Source organism: Myzus persicae, unplaced genomic scaffold, assembly GCF_001856785.1.
Source record: "Myzus persicae strain clone G006 unplaced genomic scaffold, MPER_G0061.0, whole genome shotgun sequence".
In the NCBI taxonomy this organism is placed as follows: Eukaryota; Metazoa; Arthropoda; class Insecta; order Hemiptera; family Aphididae; genus Myzus; species Myzus persicae.
In genome coordinates, this window is record NW_019104078.1 from 472,716 (window position 1) to 494,113 (window position 21,398).

The 21,398-nt window shown below is 27.1% G+C and overlaps 1 protein-coding gene across 1 annotated transcript in view; it reads left to right on the forward strand.

The window, feature by feature from the left end:
* Window positions 1-21,398, forward strand: part of LOC111038398 (neural cell adhesion molecule 2-like) — a 76,893-nt gene that overhangs the window by 12,441 nt on the left and 43,054 nt on the right. The window contains exons 4-5 of the mRNA XM_022321471.1: window positions 14,305-14,511; window positions 20,588-20,745. Of these exons, the coding sequence (XP_022177163.1) occupies window positions 14,305-14,511; window positions 20,588-20,745 (365 nt within the window). The remainder of the gene's footprint in view (window positions 1-14,304; window positions 14,512-20,587; window positions 20,746-21,398) is intronic.

The following is a 21,398-nucleotide window of genomic DNA, read 5'->3' on the forward strand; positions in this document are numbered from 1 at the left end:
ATCAATCTGAAGAAACGTTAGTTACTAACTTACTGTTGAATATACGAACATTTAAGCAACAAACTTATATTTTTAAAGTCAAATTTTGACTAATATGTGTCCTAATTTGATTACCTAAAAGCAATTATCAGGATCTAAAGAAGACAAGACTAAAAATCTAAATTACTTTAACTGAACTAGTCTAAACTATTTAAAATCAATATCGAGTAATTACTAATTAATAATTATATTGTTCAGTAGTTACGTTAGAATGAAAATATTATTTAAATATTTTTAGCATGAAAAAAATCTATTTAGAAACTTGTTTATTAATTTTATATTTTGTTTATAATTTAGACAGTCATAAGTATTATAAAATATATTATAACAAATTGAACGTACTCGGCAATTAATAACTTTCGAATTATTGATGTATTTTAAATACAGATGCTATAATTTCTAACGAAACCAAATCATCATCATTATATTATTATTTTTATATTATTTCTGAGTTTTGACTCAAATAAACGATTAAAAGTATTCGTCCAAATGTATGATATTTATATGATACAATAATTATTGTATAATTTACTATAGTTTAAAAGAAAACATTAATATTTTTAATATTAATTTTTATCTATGGCAATTAATTCAATAATAATATCTTGCATCTTTATTCTTTGCGCAATGTACAATTATAGTATCATCAAAATGTTAAATTGTTAGCTTTGAAAAAATCTAAATCTAACTTTGTAAACTGAAAGATAATATATGTTCTTTGTAGTTTAAAGTTTAAATACGTGAAAATTAATTAGAAATTTATATAGTCCTTAAAGTTTTTTAAAATATTCCTGAAGTTTTAAATGAGCTTCGAGGTTCGATAGAACATTTTTAAACAGAAATGGCCACCAAAAGATAAAAAAAAATATATATATATACAAAAAGTTAATAAATTGTAACAACTTTGTGTTCAGTTGTACATTTGTATTTTTTTTCATCATGTTTAGCTAAAATAAGAACTATCCAATTAAAAAAATTATAATCACTGATACAAATAAAACATATTTGTATTTAAAAATAAAAATCTTATATCTTAATAAGTTATTATCCTGGAACAATACAAAAATAAAGTGTTGTTTATAATAAACATATTAGGCAATTTAGTTTTTAATATTATTTATTTATAACAAGCTATTTATTATACTAATATTAATATGATAGGTAGGTAGACTAAAGTTCCAATGATAAACACGTATGAAGAATCTTGTTTTAAATGTTCAAGCCTTACCTATACAAATTTAACACTACATAAAAATATGTATACAGGTACAAAAAAATCAAACATACATCTTTGCAAATCAATACATTCATTGTTCCACTCAGAATCTAAAAAAGCGAAATAATTAAATCACCATGTCAACACAATACAATTGTATTCCCTAGATAGACTTCATCGCATATTCTATAAGACGTACAATATAAATAGTTAGCAGGTGGAAGGTATATATTACCTGAATTATTTACTGAAATCAATTTTATATTATTAATGAGTATTAGAACATAGTTTTAATATATTAATTTTCAGTAAGTATTATGAACTTAGTAATATTGTCATTGTTAGGTGGGTAACTACTTATTTTTTATTTTTTAATGTTTTATTTACACTGACGGAGAAAACAAATATAAAAATATGTTAATATTTTTATTTTTTTATTTATATTTGTACCTAACTATATTTATAACTACATACCTTACTATATTTGTACCCACCTTTGTATTTTCTGTTTGTAACAAAGACGATGTCAACAAACTTTATTTGGAGTTCGTGGTATTATATATGATATAAGAAAGAGGAAATTGAAAAAAATAATTTATTTTTTTATTTTTTAAGGCTGATCCTCATAGACCTCCTGGATAGTTTAATTTAAAAATTATTATAATGTCTATTCTTTATTTAAAGTAATATTTTATGAAATATGATGCTGTGTGAACATGTTGATAGCAATTTCACAATAGAAAAATACTATACTTTGTAATGACTAGAAATTATAAGTGTACATCGTAAAGGAGTTGTTAAAACTAGTATCGACTATTTAAAACTAGTTTTGACAGATTTCGGATATTTACTGTGACATAATATATAAAATGGTTGAATGATTCTATAAAGGAAACAAAACATTTGAAACTTGTATAGAGAATTCAATGTTTAAAACCAAAGCTACCCAATGGATCAATGAGTTTTATTAGTAATATATCACCTTATTATTTATGTAATAAATTATCATGAGACATTTGTTTTATAACTTTGAATTAAGTTTAAATGGTGGAATTAAAAAAAAAACAAAAAAAAACAATAAACCATTTTCGGCAGTTCTGAAATTTAAAAGATTAGGTATACATAATTTTGTATTTTTTTATTTTATTTCGATTGCTCTATGTAGTGGAATACAAATACGAGAATAAAAACAAGTAGTAGAGGGTTATAAGAATATGTGGTCAAACACGTACAAAGCGATGAGTACAACATTAGGGTCAATGATCCGTCATAAATTAATGAAGGGACTAGTAACGTGTATGCCTAAGGCAGTTGTGATTCTTTTCTGGAGTGTCGCAGCTGGTGATGAAAATCGATGAAAATATATAATATAATAATAGTAATATCGGGAAACATTTGGCACAACAAGGTGTAGACCATAGGCGGCCCGGCAACAAAACGACTCCGCAAAATTGTGTAATCGTGTAGATTTTAATAACCATATTTATAATAATATATTATACACACATGACGATTCCTCAAATTTAATATTTTTAACGTACACGATTACGCATGGTTTTTGAATGCAAAGTTGCCATACAAAAAAACTTGTGTGACGAACAAAGTAATATTTAAAAAATATAATATTATTGGAACTTATACGATATCGTTTTGTGCTCAATAGACAACTCAGCCGTTTGTATGCCTCTGGAAAAACACGATTTTAGTAGTTAACACTCAACTTATCGTCCAATATGATATTCTGTCATTGATTTAAATGGTTTGTTTTCTTACAATATTATAGGAGATGTATTTTTGAATTAAAACAGATTTTATACGAAATTTCATTAAACTTAAATTAGATTCTAAAACTTCTTGTGTGGGGCGGCAAAATTATTAATTTTCAAAGGTAAGTTATTTAAATTTTATATTTTCTATTCAATTTTTTTTTTTTTTTTTTGAACATAAAAACATCCGGCTAGTAGGCCAGTAGTTTTATTGAATTACATTTTTTATTTTTTTTACATTTTACATTTTAAAAGCTTAAATTAGGTTATATAATTTAATTTATTTTAGGAAGTTGACTATATTGATGTTTGATTGAAGAACGGGCTATAGAGCTTCACTTAACTCTTAATTGATGTGGTATATGGTGTTTGGATCTTGCATCTGAGTACTTAGTTTTTGTTTTTGTTTTTTTTTTTAGTTTAAATATTATAGAAACATAATGTAATTTCACAATAACAATTAAAAAATAGAAAAATCTTAAAAATACCGTACGTCTCAATTATACAATTATTATTTTAATTGTATACATAACATGTGCACACACAATTATACTGTACACCGGTTCTCATGACTTTTTAATACTTTTTACTTTTAATTTCTAATAAAATATATTTATCCACTATATTATAATTTACGATAGAGTGAAAACAAAATATGTTATTTTCTACGTTGCACAAATTATCATGCAAAATAATCGTCTATATATACATAACATTTTCAAAATAATGTCTGTACATAAAATAAATAGTTATTAAAATCTGTAGTAGGTAAATTGCATTCCTATAAAAAAGTCACAGTCATATACTGAGTAAATTGTGACCTGAGTATTTTTTGAAACATACGTATAAATTGCTTTTCTGGACACATTTTTAAGAAAAAAAACAAACAAAGTGATACATGTATTAGTTTGAAAAGTCAGGTAACAAAAAATAATGGGGATAAATTATAGAAAGAAAAAATGAATGAATTTCATACAACAAAAAATATTCGCTTAGATTTTGTGCGGGTATTATCATAGGTAAAACCAGATACTTAAAAATTAAATTGTAGTACATAATACATTTTTAAATAATATACAACATAAACAGCAGAACTATTATTAATTGCACCAAAATAAATTCATATAATCATATTTTCAGTAATTTCTGAAAAATTGAAATAAATTATTTTATTAGACGTAGGTAATTTATGGTTAAATAAAAAATATTTAAGCCACAATTTACATAATATTATATACAAAATAAACTGAGGCTGCAATTCACACAAAAAATTTAAAATGGAACACTATTCACAGCGGCCCTTAAAATCTTTACGGTTTCACGAATTGGCAAATGGGTTGATCTAGGACGATTACAAAGTCGATTCCCCTTTTATAGAACTCGTTATCATACACATTGCAATAGAAACAGTTACATACCCACTTTTTTTCACGTCCATTGATAATCGATGAAAAATATATTCTCAATAGATATTAATCACAAAAAGTTCACCACCCAGGTATAGAATATAGAATATTATGGATACCTATTCGTGGTCGTTAAGAACGTCAAGTGGTTTCTTTCTTTTTATTCTTGACGTGTGTGGACATTATCGTTATAATATTGTCTGTTTATTGTCTGTGTAATGTATATGTGTGTTTATAATATTTTTTAATGCATTTACTTTGGATGAAATTGCAGCTGTCTGAGATATGAAATTATATGGTAATTGGAGTAATGTTTTGATGGGACTGAGTTAAATGCTCTGTCACAAAGGGCGTAACTAGGACTTAATAGTTACAACTTAAAAGGGCTAGAGTTCTATAAAAAAACCAAATTTCAAAATAAACCATGGTTCAAAGCCCTTCACACTCACAACCGTGAACCTCACTATTATTAAGTAGTCGCAGGAAATCCTGTTGGATCAAAGTTTAAAAAAAACCCAATCGTAAAAGCACCCGCCAGCGTCTATAAAATACAATTTAAAAAATAAGATAAGTATATTACATATTTCGTACATTGTTTAACTGTATAAGCTATGTTTGGATTAATACATGGATTTACGATATGACGTAATTCGATTTGTATCGGGTTATTGTACATAGATTATAGTATTATATGATTACGAACTATGTCCACTAGTAAGTTAATATGATATTGAGATGTGCTCTACATCACACTCTGGAGTGATATGATTAAGCTTAGGTAAGTCGAACGCACTCTGTTGTTAGTGAATATTGATCTAATCTTAATTATAATCTTAAATTATCTTTAATATCTTATCTAATCGAATACATTCTAATTGTGATGTTCTCGGAAATTACTGCATAGCCAAATAAGGACCGATTGAAATTCTATTATGTTCTGATGTTCATACGCTGTTTGCTAACTAATAATTTATATACTCTAACACTACACTGTATGTTCTAATACCAAGAATTTTCTGACACTACCCTGCAACTCCTTAGAAACCGATTTAAATTAAAGACTAATACCATTGTAAAAGTTAATTTAATAGAATAATACTAGGTAGATGAAAGGTAAATACGCCTACTAATAATTAGATCTAGACTATGTGAAACTAATGAAAGTTACAAATTTGTGGATAAGATATATTTGATAGAGGAACAAAGCGACAAGTTAATTTTTTAATGTAATGCAAAAATAGTTAATACTCGGTGTCCGAAAAAAAATTATGTTGGCCCAGAGTGCAGACCAACGTGGAAACTGTGGGTGATGTTAAGACATTAAAAACTGACGACTGTTGTTTTTGTCAGTTATTTTATTACACATTACGGTCGTCGTAACTGTATACCTTCAACTTTTGATTTGTATCAGTAGTACGGAACGTTAAATCCAAATAATGAATCTGAATCTAAAAAAATAATTGTAAAAATATTGAAATTATATTTTTGATTTATATGTAATTTTTTAGTTTTAAAAATATATAATAAATTATCTTATTTTATTTGGCTTAAATGTTTTGTTTCTCATGGCCAGCAAAACCTTAAATATTATAACCCTGACAATAAGTGCTAATACGTAATAATGTAGATACGTTCTAATTTAATATGAATTACATAATAGTTAATCTATAAGATTTTAAAATGTTACCTGAAGTTATCTCGAAATTATTTGAGTTTAAGGAATTTAATTTCATATGGCAAAACCTGCCAGTGAACCGGCTACAAAAATAAAAATTAAATTTTCATGATGATTTTGATTTATGAGTTATCTCTGTTTTTAGTTTTCTATGTAACTTGGGATTACAATTAGAAGATTACATTATATAATAAAATATTTACTACATTTTATTTCATTATTTTATTTTAGTTTAGAATTTATTAAAACATATTCCCAATGTATACAAAATGTATACCTACTCAAATTACGTACGTCTGTCCCGTTAAGATATTTTACTCATGAAAAACGGATCAAGCGTCCCACACAGTCTTGTATCGAATTTCAAATCGATGTAAAATCACATACTCACATCATCGTTTTTATATGGCAATTGATCGATGGAAATATCATTACTAATACTTAAAAAAAAAATTATTTGTTCCACGTGGAGCGTCACAAGTAATTTAATTTGTAATACCTATAACATTGGCTGTTTATAATTGTATATCAATCTAATGCCAATGCGATAGTAATTTTACTATCAATTATTTGTTTATTTTTTTATTTTTTTGGGATATCGTGTGTCGGTTTGAAGTTTTTTTTTTTCTGGACGATGATAATAATAATTATATTGCTTTTTATTAATATTACATTAAATTTGTATAGCTTGATTCAGACAATACAAGACATACGTATTAAGTACATGTTACTTATTATTGACAGGTTTCTATTGCGTTGTAATTTAATTATAATATAGCCGCTGTATTTATCTTGTTTTTATTATTATTGTTCACATATATGACGCGTATAAGATTATACAGAGCATGATAAGTAATTGTAAAATATATACATACTGTATTTTGTTATTTGTTCTAGGTAAAAAGTCTAATACAATTTTCGGTGAAGACATAAGTAGTGTGTTAGACGAGTTTATGGAGGATAGTGCATCTGATAGAGGTTATGGTGATAATAATTCTGGCAAAAATACAAGTGAATATGTTTATACGAATTTGTTATCAGCTGAAATTTAAAATTGATGTGAACATTTTTTTGAAAATCTTGTTACGGTAGTTGACCAAGTTGACGATGATTTACTTGTTCCGTTTACTGATGATAAAAATATGCAAAGTTTAAGTGGTGTAGGTACAGACAGAAAATATTGAAAATAATTATAACAATATTGTTGCAGAATGGAGTTTTGAGAACTCCATAAACGAAATTCCACATTAATATTTTCTTAAAAATTCTTATAATATAATGAACCTATTGTTAAGATGGAGAATGACAACGTTCATTATAAATAATAAGGCCTGTCCAATACTCTAATTTCAATGAGAATAAAAATGGATAGAAAAAATACAAATGGAGTAGGTACGGTGTAGGTAAGGATTTCGAATCGTAAAAGACTGCCTAAAAATGTAGATACTAAAAGAAAAGTCGTAAAAAGGGGAAATGACATATTATGCCATATACGAAACAAGGTACTTGAGTGTGTATCAAATGGAAGGGTACAAAAGGCGTATTGATGTGATCTACAACTCATTCAATGGATATGATTGCACGAAACAAGTCTCGGTTAGATCAAAAAATGATGAACTTCTAAGGTTAAAACATAATGATATTATTGATTTATTAATGATTACAATATAAATAAAACAGGTGCTGATTACAGAGATTAATAATGGTTTTATATTATTCATTTCAATGAAAAAACTTGAAAAGAGGGGAAAAGATTTTCTTTAATTTAGTTATGCGTAAATTAGTAATTTATTAGCTAAGCGCTGTGAATAGTTATATTATTTTGATGAACAGATTAAATCAACACAAAAAAAATAACTTTAAGGACATATTTTATAATGAATTGAGGCTTACAAATGGTTGAAAAAGTGGTTATAATCAACATAATTCTAATGATATCGTTAAAAATTGGCTGATTGGGCGATATTATATTGTACGTATGTACGTATACTAGCAACGCTTTCAAAACAAAACCCAAGAAAAGTCTGAAAAGTTTGTATGGATAATATAAAGTATACAAGAGGAAGAAAGAAACTTAATTTTATTGCAAACTGTGTGATACGCCATTATGTATTAATCAATGCTTTGAGAAATATCACACTGTATAAATAATATTATTGGTTGTAAATTAATATCAATACTCATTAGTTATTCTTATTATTATTTCCAATAGTTTTCTATTTTTTAATTTTTTCACCTTACGATGGTCAATGTGTAATATTAAGATATTTTTTTTATAAATATGTTTTTATTATCATATTATTTCTTTCGAACAAATGTGTTTTTAATATTATTTTGATTTTCAATGTCATTCAAGTTGATTATCAAGAACTTTCTTAACCCAAAATCATCGGTACTTCCAATTTTTGGAAAAACTCGAATTTTATACCCGGTCCCTTCAATTTCGAGTTAACTTAGTTCGACTGTAACTAAATTATTAGGTACAACAAATATACTGTTAATTATGAACAGAGAAAAATGTTTTTTTAAAGTTTTACATCATCCAAAAAATATGGCCGACTTTTTTGGGGTATTAATTTGTTCACGTTTTACCCAGTAAGAAAAATTTCAAACATGGAGATTATTTTTTTCGACGGAAAAATTCAGCGTTTTAGCTATTCTATAGAAAAAATATTTAAATATCTTGAAAATTTACCAAAAACATAATAATTTTGAGAAAGTGATAAAAACTGTTCGCCTTAGGGGGAAAAAAGATCGAAAATATTTAATCTCCATCATCGTAATAAGTTGCATCATGCGCATGTGCTAAGACTTTCTACTTACTAGTATAAAATGTTTTTTATGAGTTCAAAAACCACAATTAATTTAATTTCTAATAATGAAAATTATATACATCATCTGTATTCGATGGCTTAACTTTTTTTTGGTAAGTGGTCGTTTCACGGCAATACGGCATCGACTACACATAAATTGTTGGTGTGGAATTACCAATTTGGTACTAACGACTAACAGAGCTAGTAATAATTATTAAAAGACATATAAAAGGCACGTGCGCTAAACGTGATTTTATTTTTAATTCAAATTTTTCTCAATATTTCTATGTATCAAAATAAAAACCTTATCACAGTAATTATACTACCTACCTACCCAGTAAAACTAAATCTGTATTGATTATTCCGCACTCTGCAGTCTCTATATGTACACATAATATCATTACATTTTTAAATGGTGCCTTCAAGAAATCTCTTACATACTTTTTATTAGGAATTATAATTAATTAATGAGTACTCAAGTGTTCATCCGTGGTTTATGCTACTATGAAATAATACAAATTTTAAGCTTATTAGTTATTGCCATTAAAAATAAAAATCCATGGGTGATATTTTTACATAAATCGTTAGTACTATTAAGTATTAAATAGCTTATTTACTGCTGAAAAAATTTAAACTTCGAACTCATTGAAAAATAACTTAATTTCAGAATTGTTTTCTTTTAACAATCAAAAATACTCACTAGATTAACTAGCCTACTAGAAAAAATACTGATGTAGAAAATTACAGTGGTGATGAAAGACAAGAAAAAAAATACGCACATCATTCAATAATTATAAAATCAATTTATTCATAATCTCGCTCAGAATCTAAAATGGATGTTTTTGTTCAAAAATGTAAAAAAACTAAATTTATGAAGACAAAAAAAGGAAAAATTAATTTTTTTTTTCCAAAATTGTTGTTTGATATGACTTGAAATAGTTTTAGTAGGTGAATGTAAAAAACATTTGTGATTTCTAAAATATTGAGTGTCGTATGTTTAATGAATCATTCTGTTTGATGTTATACGAACAATATAAGTGTTTTAAATTATAATAATATATATGAAAGCAACATTTTTGCATTGTAGAAATCTTAAATTATTAACAAAAAAAAATGTCACAATAATCGGTCTTAGGAAGATATCAGAGCATTGATGTTTGTTTATCTCTTTGGTTAAGCAACATAAACAAAATGCATTCAAGCTTAATTTTTATTTTTATTTTTTTGGTTTTTCAGTAATCTTAGAGTAAAATCAACCGTCATAAAATGTATAGATAGTAATATTTTTTAAGGTGTGACCTTATCGATTAGTATAAATATTGCAGTCTCAAAACAATTTAATATCCTTATTTAAATTTATAAAAAAAATCCATTGTTTTAAAGTCAAATAATAAGTAAAGAAAAAACCTAGATTATGTCAAACGACAAACCCTCAATAATATATTATAATCTTTATTATTTGTAGTATGTGATTTTACTCTAAGATTACTCAAAAATCATCCAAAATAGTTTTACGGGACTCCGTTTTATCTGTGTTGCGGATAGTGGGTATTAGAAAGAAAACAATTAATATTGCTCTGACTTCTTTTTCACCCGATAAAGTGTAAGTACAAAGAGCGGATTTATATAGCTACGACCATTACTCATTTTGAGTGCTCAATCACAATATCTAATTCAAGCCCTATACCTACCCTCCTAAATATAATTTTCGTAGACATATGGTGTTTACATGTTCATGCCACAATTCATATTAAATAAAAGCAGAAGAATAATATTGTGTACACTTAATCATTTTTCATGGTTAGGTTTTTTTTGTTATACTTTTAATCGGTTTAATCTGCTTCTTAACTCACACCGTCAAAAAATAACATTTCGACTAGGTTAAGAAGTTGCATGAATAAGAAAAACGGACACGATTGGATGACTCTACAAAAGATAATAATATAATTTTATATAATATTGTTGCGATGAGGGGACTTATGGTTGTGTATAATTAAACTTTTCAACTAGATAGATATGCATTTACCGAATACCGATATCATTGCATGTTTAATGTCTCTACACAAGATAATAATATAATTTGATGTAATATTGATGTTATAAGAGGATTTGTGGTGGGTGGTGTATTCTGAGAAGTTCAGTATTGGCAATATTTAAAGCGAGTACGCGCATGACTTGCGACTGTGTGTACTGTGTATAGTAAATTATGATTAGTGTGTCCCCCCCCCCCGCACTACAGCGTGTCATAATATTATGCACCCGTACGCACACAAGTCACCAGCATCGCTTGTGTGAACTTTTCAGAATACGTGTGTCTTATATTTTGACTAAAAATATGTACTTTTTGGAAATAATCCTACAGATGAATCCAATAATCCGATATAGGTACTTCTGAAAATTAATCTATATATAAATATCATTTTGAATTTCTTAAACTTTAAAATATGCAAATCAATAACTTAGGAATTGGAGAACAAAATTGGAAAAAAATGGACTGCATTATCTCAAGTACACACAATAACAAATTCAAAGCAGTTTTCAAAAGTCTTATCGTATCACTAGGTTGGTCGGTATCTAATAAAAATTATTATAAAATATAATTTAATCGTATAACACTGAAAATATAAAATACTTTGTAACAAAATTGAAAAGTATCAAGAAAAAAAACTAAAATTTTAAGATCATAAAAGAGAAGGTGCTCACGTTTGGTGAGTCATCTCCTCGTAATAATTTAGTCCTCAGGCTTATAGGTAATCAGTTGGTTTTTTATTTCTATCTAAAAGATAAATTACATAAATATGGGGAGCCTAGTATAGTATGCCCGGTGGGATGTTCGCTCACAGTTAATAAGAATGTTTGTTTTACTTACAATTAGGGGTGGGGCACTCTCGAATAAGTGGCGTCCGAGTACGGGGGCCGACCGGGTTGCGTGACCTAGGCAGGTGCGCTCGGGAGGACTAACATTTGGAAACCCCAAAAAAAGTCATTTTATGGAATCCCGTGATCACCGTACTGGTATCAACCGTACAGAAGGAGAACGTTCGCTCAGGTGTTAATCTCAGTCGCTGTCGATGTCCACTGCTTCACGGCCGATACACTCGACAAGGCGCAGGTGCTTGATTCATAGCGACTAGCACGATCGGTGCCACGTCTAGGGCTTTCGTGGGACGTCTGGATAAGATCGTTGCCGATAATCGATTAACCCCGAGAGGTGCTCTTCGTGTGGTTGCCGTTAGTCGGAGAGGTTGCATACGCATAATACGTTGTCGGTAGAGATGGCGTTGAGGAGACTTGTCGCCCGTTCCGCGGCGTCAGCATGGTCAGCGGATTTGGAATCGTTGTCGCCGTAATAAATGTTGTTCGCGGCGATGCGTGTAATTGGTGCGATTGTCGTTCGTCGTTGGCCGTCGTTGTCCCCTGGTCGTACTGGATCGCTGCTGGTTGAGTTCGTCCACTTCAATCCCTTACTGGCCGTCTGTTGATGTTCAGTTGTTGACCGTTTGAAGTGTTGAAGAAGAGTGATCGGTCTCGGCAAACGGGTTGGTATTAAATACTCGCGTTTGTCGATACGGTTTTCCTCCTGGTTGGCTGATCGATAATATCTGCACACTATGGGGCGTGCGGCTTAAACAATGTTGTTTTCGTTTGCCATCACTCCTTGTTTTTATCTGATCATTTGTTGTCTTTGATAAAAGCCGTTTTATTCTGGGTTTGCGCAATTACATGGATTTAAACTCCCGTACAAGATACAAATATTAACATTGTTTTTTCAATTGTTTTTTTTCACCTCATACCTAGTCATTGTTATTAGTTATTTTCTAATTTGTCAGGGAAGTACATAGAAACAAAAAAATACGACAACGGACGTTTGAAAGAAGTAGCGAAAGTACCACTGTTATACCATTTATATATTTTTCAAATTTTGATAAACGCTATTGTTTTAAGATAACCACATTTAATTACCTTTAATATTAATATTTCAAATGGAACGATTATTTATATATCATATACGTTTATATGCGCAGTAACATACTTTTTTATCCAGACTATTCATTTTGATTAAAAAAATTAAAAAGTAGGATTTTTTGTCAAAAAGAACATCGATCTAGTTTTAAACAATTTTATCAATATGTCATCATATTGTACATACATACTTATATATATCTTTTAAATGCACATCCTTACTATCGATCATACATTAATTTGTACCTTCGGGAATCATGACTTGGGAGTTGTGACCTGGGTCATATACTCAAATAATATATAAATAATGTATTTTATTGAATACAATACCAATATAAACAGTAATACTGACATCAATACTGTTAATGTTTATATTTAGTTGACATAAATAACTTCCATATTATAATAATTTTCATAAAAAAATAATGTTTCCGGTTTCCATAATTGTGTCGAGAAAATAAAAATGCCATAACATAAATAATAGTATAATAAGCAAAATACACCTAATTGTATTTTTAAATACTACTGGGAAAATTTTACTTGAACATATTTATTGGAATATCAATTTTATTTTATTAATAATGTAATGTAATTACTATGTAACTGGTTAAATAAAATAATCCATGTTTCATTGTTTATACAATGTGCTATTGCACTCGCATATCATTTTAACTGAATAAAATACACAATATCTGTGTGAACATTGGTGAACTCGTTTATATTATAAACAGTTTCATAAATGATTTAATTACAAAATATGTGGTCAAATTATTATATTTTATGAATAAAGAATATTCAATATTGTTCACAAGTTACTTAATTTAATATTATAAAATGTGATTTAATATTATGTTTATTTGCATTTTAAACATACAAACTACAAAAAAAATCGAATCGAATCGAATCGAATAAAAAAGTATCTTAACAAGAATTGATCTTTTAAAATTTAAACCCTTTCCGTACTGAAAGGAAAACAATTCGAAGCCCATTGTACACACTTAACGTTAGAATTACACTAATGACGCAAACTATACATAGGTACCTACCGTACTATAATCTCAGTTGATGGATTGCATACATTCATTGATCTTACAAAAAAATTGTTTTCAGTTTATAGTATTATGTTGATAGGTATTCTTGAATTATGTAGTTGACTAGAAGATTAAAAATGCTTGTCAAAGTCTGATACTATCAGGGATATTATCGACTTTATTAATGTACATAAATACTAGACATGTTTTTAACCTTATATGTTGATTGTTGAGTGTAAATCTTTTCCATATAACCATTCCAATAGCAGGTAGTTTAATTATAAATTAACAAAAAAAAAAAAATCAAAATCAAAATAGGTCATGAATGTTGACATTATCAATTAAATAAAATGTACATATATTATGATTGTTTTAAATATTTATTTTTTATGCAGGAAATCCATTACCACGATTAACGTGGAATATACTAGGAGAAAATATAGACAGTACATCCGACATTCAGATAGACGACAATACAGTGGCAAATGTGTTACGAATTGATCACGTTCATCGAGAAAGTCTCGGTAGAAAACTCATTTGCGAAGCTTCCAACATGCCAAATACAATTCAATTATCGACGTCGGTTACTATGAATGTTTATCGTAAGTCAAACATTTTTAATCACTTACGCTATACTGAAATCAAACATTTTTGGAAATATACATTTTTTTTTTTAATTGAACATCTAATAAATCCAGTATTATAATGCAATTATCATGATTATTGTTCACATGTTAAAATAAATATAATATGTCTATATTTCATCTAAAATTTAGAAAAAATAAATTGAAAAGTAACGAACGTGTATAGTGTATACTATACTATAATTATGCAGTAGACTGTCAGTAACCTAAGTTAGAGGAGAATGAGTAACATTAAAACGATCGAAAATTTTCGAGTTATCAAGATTTAATTTGCCAAGAGTAATGTAAAACAATTTCAACTGTACATAACATATTATGTCACATTGTCACGAATGAAATGTAAATAAAATATAGGGACCTAAAAGTAATAATTTATTGATTATGGTGAATTGTATTACGTATTTACGGTATCTGCAGATTGACTTATTCAACGTCTGCACAATGTACGTTGTTCATACTATATTTACTGTGGATTTTATTTGAATAAAACTTTTGTTAAAAATCAGTACCAATGTTTATTATTGTCATTATAACATTTTGTTTAAGCTTTTTAGTTTAAACTTCAAAATGTTAAATATTTTCCCAATTAAAATAGTTTATTCTTCGACCTTACCTATTTGTGGATGTAATAAAAACTTTTAATTTATAATCCTTTAATTTATTTTAATTTAATAATTAAAAGAAAATATTTTTCTGAAAATGTTGATGTACCTATCATACAAAGTCGTGTTAAAAGTTTAACAGCAAAAACTGAAGCCGTATAAATGTATACAGGGTATATTTAAAGTACGTGCGGAGATGAAATAACTTACTAAACCCCGACCTTTCTTTATGTTTATAAATTGAGAGATTATTTATACTTTCGTAGAACATAAAACTTATTTTAGAGGAAATGGATAATTAGAATAAACCAAACTTTGTTGTGGTATAGTAAAAATATTACGAATAATGTTCAGTGTTGACGAGTTATTATACCTTTGCCTATAAAATTTTAGCCTGTAGGTACTACAGTTTTAAAAGCTGCAAATGTTTGATTGCTTTTCATTTCTTTATTTTCATTCTTATAAAATATTAAATTTTTTTTTAAACCATATTAAAAATAGGTATTAACAGTGCTTTGAAACTTAATATACCTAGGTACCTAATAAGTAATAATGCATTTGCTGGCTCTGCGTCTACCAAAAATATTAGTTTTATCAACGAAATACAAAGCCTGAAAATTGTTATTACAGTATATACGTAATATATTCAACTAATTAGTTATATTAATTATTAGGTATGTTAAGAGTTTAAGACTCATACTAATTACTAATATTAAAAAAAATGCATTGAATCACTACAAAGTATACATACTAACGATTGACTCAAATCATACATCAAATTTTGAGGTTTGAGCACTTAACTATAAATAATGAGTAGACATTATTATAAAACCACAATAATACATTATTAAATCAGACTATCAGAGTATAACAATTAGAGTTAATTACAGAAAAATTAACAGTTTAAATATATATATACTAATTACGAATAATTACTAGTATTATATAATATTATTAATTTGGGAAATTCTACAGGCAGTAATGGAAAATAAATTACAAGACGATTTTATAATCTATTGAAAATTAATTATTTCTCGTTAATGACGTAATGACTATAATTATAATGTTTAATTAAAATCTCAGTACACAGTGAAAATACATTTCTCAGAGCAATAATAAATAAGAGTGATTGTTAGGTAATTTTATAAAAAATACTTTAAGTGTTCCTGCTTAACTTTTATCACCTATATGGTTATATTTAAGTAGGTAGGTATCAAAGCTTTTATTACAGTCCGAGGTTACTAAAAGTACTTAAGTTACTTACATTTTTTTTTATAAATAAATTTGTTTTTAAATTATGTAACGCGACAACATACAATAATTTGTGCCTATGTAGTGTACAATTCATCAATAACATACATACAACTATAATACAAGAGTTCTTATGAGTACCTCTGTACACCTATTTTTTTTTTTTTTTTGAAAAAATATTTATTGTAAAGAAAACATTTATAATACAAATAAATAATAACAATAAGATTACATTTTACAATAAATTATCTACCTCCTTTAAGCATATGCTTGTGATGGAGGTAGAGAGTTACATTATAGACACAAATAAATATAGGTACACTATTAAATGTTTACATTAAATCTAAGATTGATATATTTTGAACAAGAAAAGTATGAGAAATAAATTTGAAAAAATAAATGTTGCATTTTAGTCTTTATACACTTAATAAAGAAAATAACCATAAGTCAATTTGCTCTTTTATACTTGCTATTTTAAGATTCCCAGTATTAGTGAAAATGAGTTTTTTTAAATTTAGTGGCATTAAATTAAAATATTTCGGACCTAAATAATTAATAAATTTTTGTCCAAATGCTTTTTTGTAGTAAATTATATTCACATCAAAAACTCTTACTTCTCTTTTTTTCCCTATAATTTCCATATCTACAAATGTTTCATAATTTTGTATTACATATAGAATAGTTACCTTCTTATACACACTCTCGAATGGTAGCACTCTAAACAGTTTAAAATTTTCTCTCGTAGATCCTACTAAGTTATTTTTGCATAAACAGATCCTAATAATCTTTCTTTGTAAAATTTTTAAAGGTCTAACCGCACACTCATTCAGACCTCCCCAGACCAATAAACCATATTGGAATATTGATTGGAATAAAGATAAATAAATTATACGCATAGTTTGCACAGGTAAATAGTTCCGTAGCTTGGAAAAACTAAAAGTTAAAGTACGCATAAGCATTATAATTTATAATATTATTGGCGTGTAATTTCCATTTCATGTGTTTGTCAAAAGTTATACCCAAATACCTGATACTAGAGACCTTATATATTGTTTGGCAAAAAGTTGTATTACAACTATCTTCATTCTCACAGAAACAGATTTTTAATTCATCATAATGGTTCTGATCTTTATTAATTGAAAAGTTTATATAATTTGTTTTTTGATAATTTATAGAGAGTTTCCTATGATTGAGATACTTAATTACTTTTTTAAGTTCTTTTGTTGCTATTGAGCGAACTTCATCCCATGAAACACCAAAAAACAGAAGACAAGTATCATCAGCATAAGTCACAATCTGTCCATCTATTTTTAAATCACATATAGAGTTTATGTATAATATGAACAGTATAGGGCCTAAGACGCTACCTTGCGGTACACCACATTGAATTTTCATTTCATCGCCTTTACTGTCATTGATTTGAACTAATTGTTTTCTGTTTTCTAAATAATTTTTAAACCATTTAAAACTGTTATTCTTTAGACCAAAACTTGGTAAGATGTTGCAAAGCTCATTATGATTAACAATATCAAATGCTTTCGCTAAGTCTAAAAATATAGCCATTGTTTTTTTACTACTGTCAAGTGCATTATAAATAAAATTACTGGCACTGTACAAAGCATTTTCAGTGCTCAACCCAGGTCTAAAACCAAACTGGTTTTTAGACAACAATTTATTTTTTTCTAAGTAAACCAATCTCAACTTTATTATTTTTTCTAGTATTTTTGCAAAATTGCTTATCATAGAAATCGGCCTATAATTATTTATATTAGTATCATGTTTTAAATTTGTATGAATTATGTTAAAAACAATATTTGAGTTTTAATAGGATAGTACAATTAATGTTTAATTTTAAACGATCAAATTCTAGATATTGTGTTCCTATTAAAAAGTTTACATGCATATTCACTTCGTTAATTTGTTGTAAGCTAGGTAATAACTAATAAGTAAGTATCTCCTATGACGTATAAAAATGTATTTTGCCCCAGGCGAGATTTTTAAGCTTAAGCGCTTGCTATTTCCCGATAACTATTTCACGAAAAGTCATATGAGTTTAGGTACTATAAATTCAAATAAAAAATGCAAAAATAATACAAGTGGAAAATAAAAGTTTACCAAGGAATCTAAAAACCATTTACACGTTAGTATGATAATATCCTAGTACGAGGATAGGTTCATTAAATATATAGGTATCCATTTCGTAATAAGTTTGATTACCCTATGTGGATGCGACATATTATGTATGGATAATATGTATGTTACTTTCCAATTTTATAATAAATGCTATTTTACACACAATATAGGTACATATTATTATATACTATATAGGGAAATAATGGTATATTATGTTATTCTAATTATTTTTTTGAATGTAATCTTGTAAGTAAATTATGTAATCAGTTACATACTTCAAAAACTAAATTCATTTGTGAATTTAAATAAATATCGGTCTATTTCATCGTAAAAAATCGTTATAAATAAGATACGACAGTAACGTTTTTCAATTGTATTTAACAACTGCATACAAAATTATGTGATACCAAAATAAATATATGTACTCGTCTCTAGAGATAATCTATTGCATTATGCGGACCAGATACCCAACGAGACATAAAATGTAAAACCACGTATTGACATTATACAACAAACTTCTTCAGAAATAGAACTGAAAAAAAAATAGATACCTGTGCCAAATAACTTATTTATGTAAGTAACACATATGGATAAAAATTATCTAGAAAGGTATTAAATTGCCAATGTGGTTAAATTACGAAGACAAAATGTGTATTTTAAAATATTGATATAAATTTACACGAAATACCAACTGTTCAACAAAAACGAAAAAGTACTATAAAATATATAGGGGTGTGCAGAGGGTGATTCACCAAGCAAGCTCACCTTCAATTTTCGCTTAATAATAAATGTAGGTATTCAAGTCCTGATTTTTGGAATTTTTGAACATACTTATGAACCATATTTTAAATTGCTTAGACTTTTACATAATTTAAAGAGTGTAGTAGTAGAAGCTTTATTTTAAAATGAGAACAGTTGGTCTTCACTTTATATTATGAAGTAGATAATTTTTCTTAAAATGTTGATGTATCGTAATCGAAATTCAAACGACTACTTTTTAAGTTATCCAACTTTGTTTGTTAAGGATAATAAGTCTGGGGATTTGAAAATTATAGTAATTAATATTAATCCATCAACATTTCATATTTTATAAAAAAATTCTGAGTTTAATAAGTACTAAATTAAATATTACATCTATTTAATTTTTTGCACGACCATTTTCAAGGGCTATTATCCTTAGTATACACAATTTAATAATTCAGAAACTACCAACTCATTTGGATTATGAACGAGATACATCAACCTTTCTATAAAAAATCATCGGCTTTGTAATTTAAAATAAAAAATATTGGTTTTTAATTAAATACTCTTAAAATAGTGTGAAAAATCTAAGTATTTTAAAATATTTTCTTAATTTTAACTAAAAATATTACGAACTCTGAATTTGGATGAATCTTTAATGGAAGGAAAAAATTAGGGTGAGCAATAGTCATTGCTTAGTCAATCATTCTGTATAAATAGTTTATTACTTTTAATTTACATTCAACATTATTTATAATTATAAACTTTTAGACCTATATCCTTACTCTTTAGTCATAAAAATAAGCAATGATAAATTAATCAAAAATGTATGGACATTTTAGTTTTTAACTAGAGTGTGTTAAAAACACACTCTAGCACATTATAGTTATATATTAAAACCGTTAGTGTATGATGATATAGGTACATAAATGTCTTAATTTTTTTTAGCAATTTGTCGATTGTTTGTTTCTAGTCTTGGAATTCAAAAATGTTTTTTCTTAAGTATCTATTTCATGAAAATATGATTAATTTATTTCACATTTCGACTTCTATTCTTTTAAGATAAATATATTATTAGGTAATTACAATACATTACAATTTAAATGATCAATGTTAAGATTTACAAATATAGAATTGTTCTTATATTTTATTAAAAATCGTGTTTTCTAGATAAAATAGTTTAAAATCTAGAACTTCACTCTTAATCCAAAGTAATAAAACAAAATATTTGTTTTTAAAGGTTGGGTAATATTTATTTTATTTTTACAAAAGTATTTCATTAAATTTTGTTTTAAAACATTTCACAGTTAAACCATTAAGCGTAGCTATAACAGGAGCCGAACACCCTTTTCTCTCAGGAGAGCTAAGTAATCTCGACTGCATTTCATATGGTTCAAGACCAGCAGCTAACATAACATGGTACCACAATGGACGGGTCATCGAGTACGAAACAAAAAGGATAAAGGTACGTACATTGCCATATTGCCTTACTCAGAATTTTTGATTGAATATTACATAGGTACCGTTTAATAAAATGAAATGCAAATAACAATGTGTGCGATTGAATAGTTTCATACTTCCATGATGTTTGATCCAACCGAGTATATTGCCACGAACATTTTGAAATGATCAAAGTATTTTCGGTTCTTGAAAGGTCAACTACAATCAAAAGTACTTGACCCAGTTTCTTTTGTTGTTCTTTTGCGTACTATGATCATTTAACAAAATGTACGACCAAAATGAATCATAAATTATTTCACCCATTCTATAGAATGGTCTGTTGGTGTCAATTGGCTTATACCAGTCGTTTTTAAAACCATAATTAATACTCTTTGAGTAATTAAAGTAAAAAATAAAAAGTACCTACTTCTTACTTTTTTTATGAACCATTCTTCTTAATATAAAATTGTTGTAGTTATATTTACTTAAAATACAATGCAAATAAGATTGTACATGTTTAACAAAATCTAGTAATCCGATTTATTATTTCTGAAATAAAAAACTTCGATATATATAATATTCTACATACACATTATATAACCTATATATTATATAGGATACTTAAATTTATAATTTTTAATTGAACATAAATAAATAAATAAAAATAAATGTTAATCG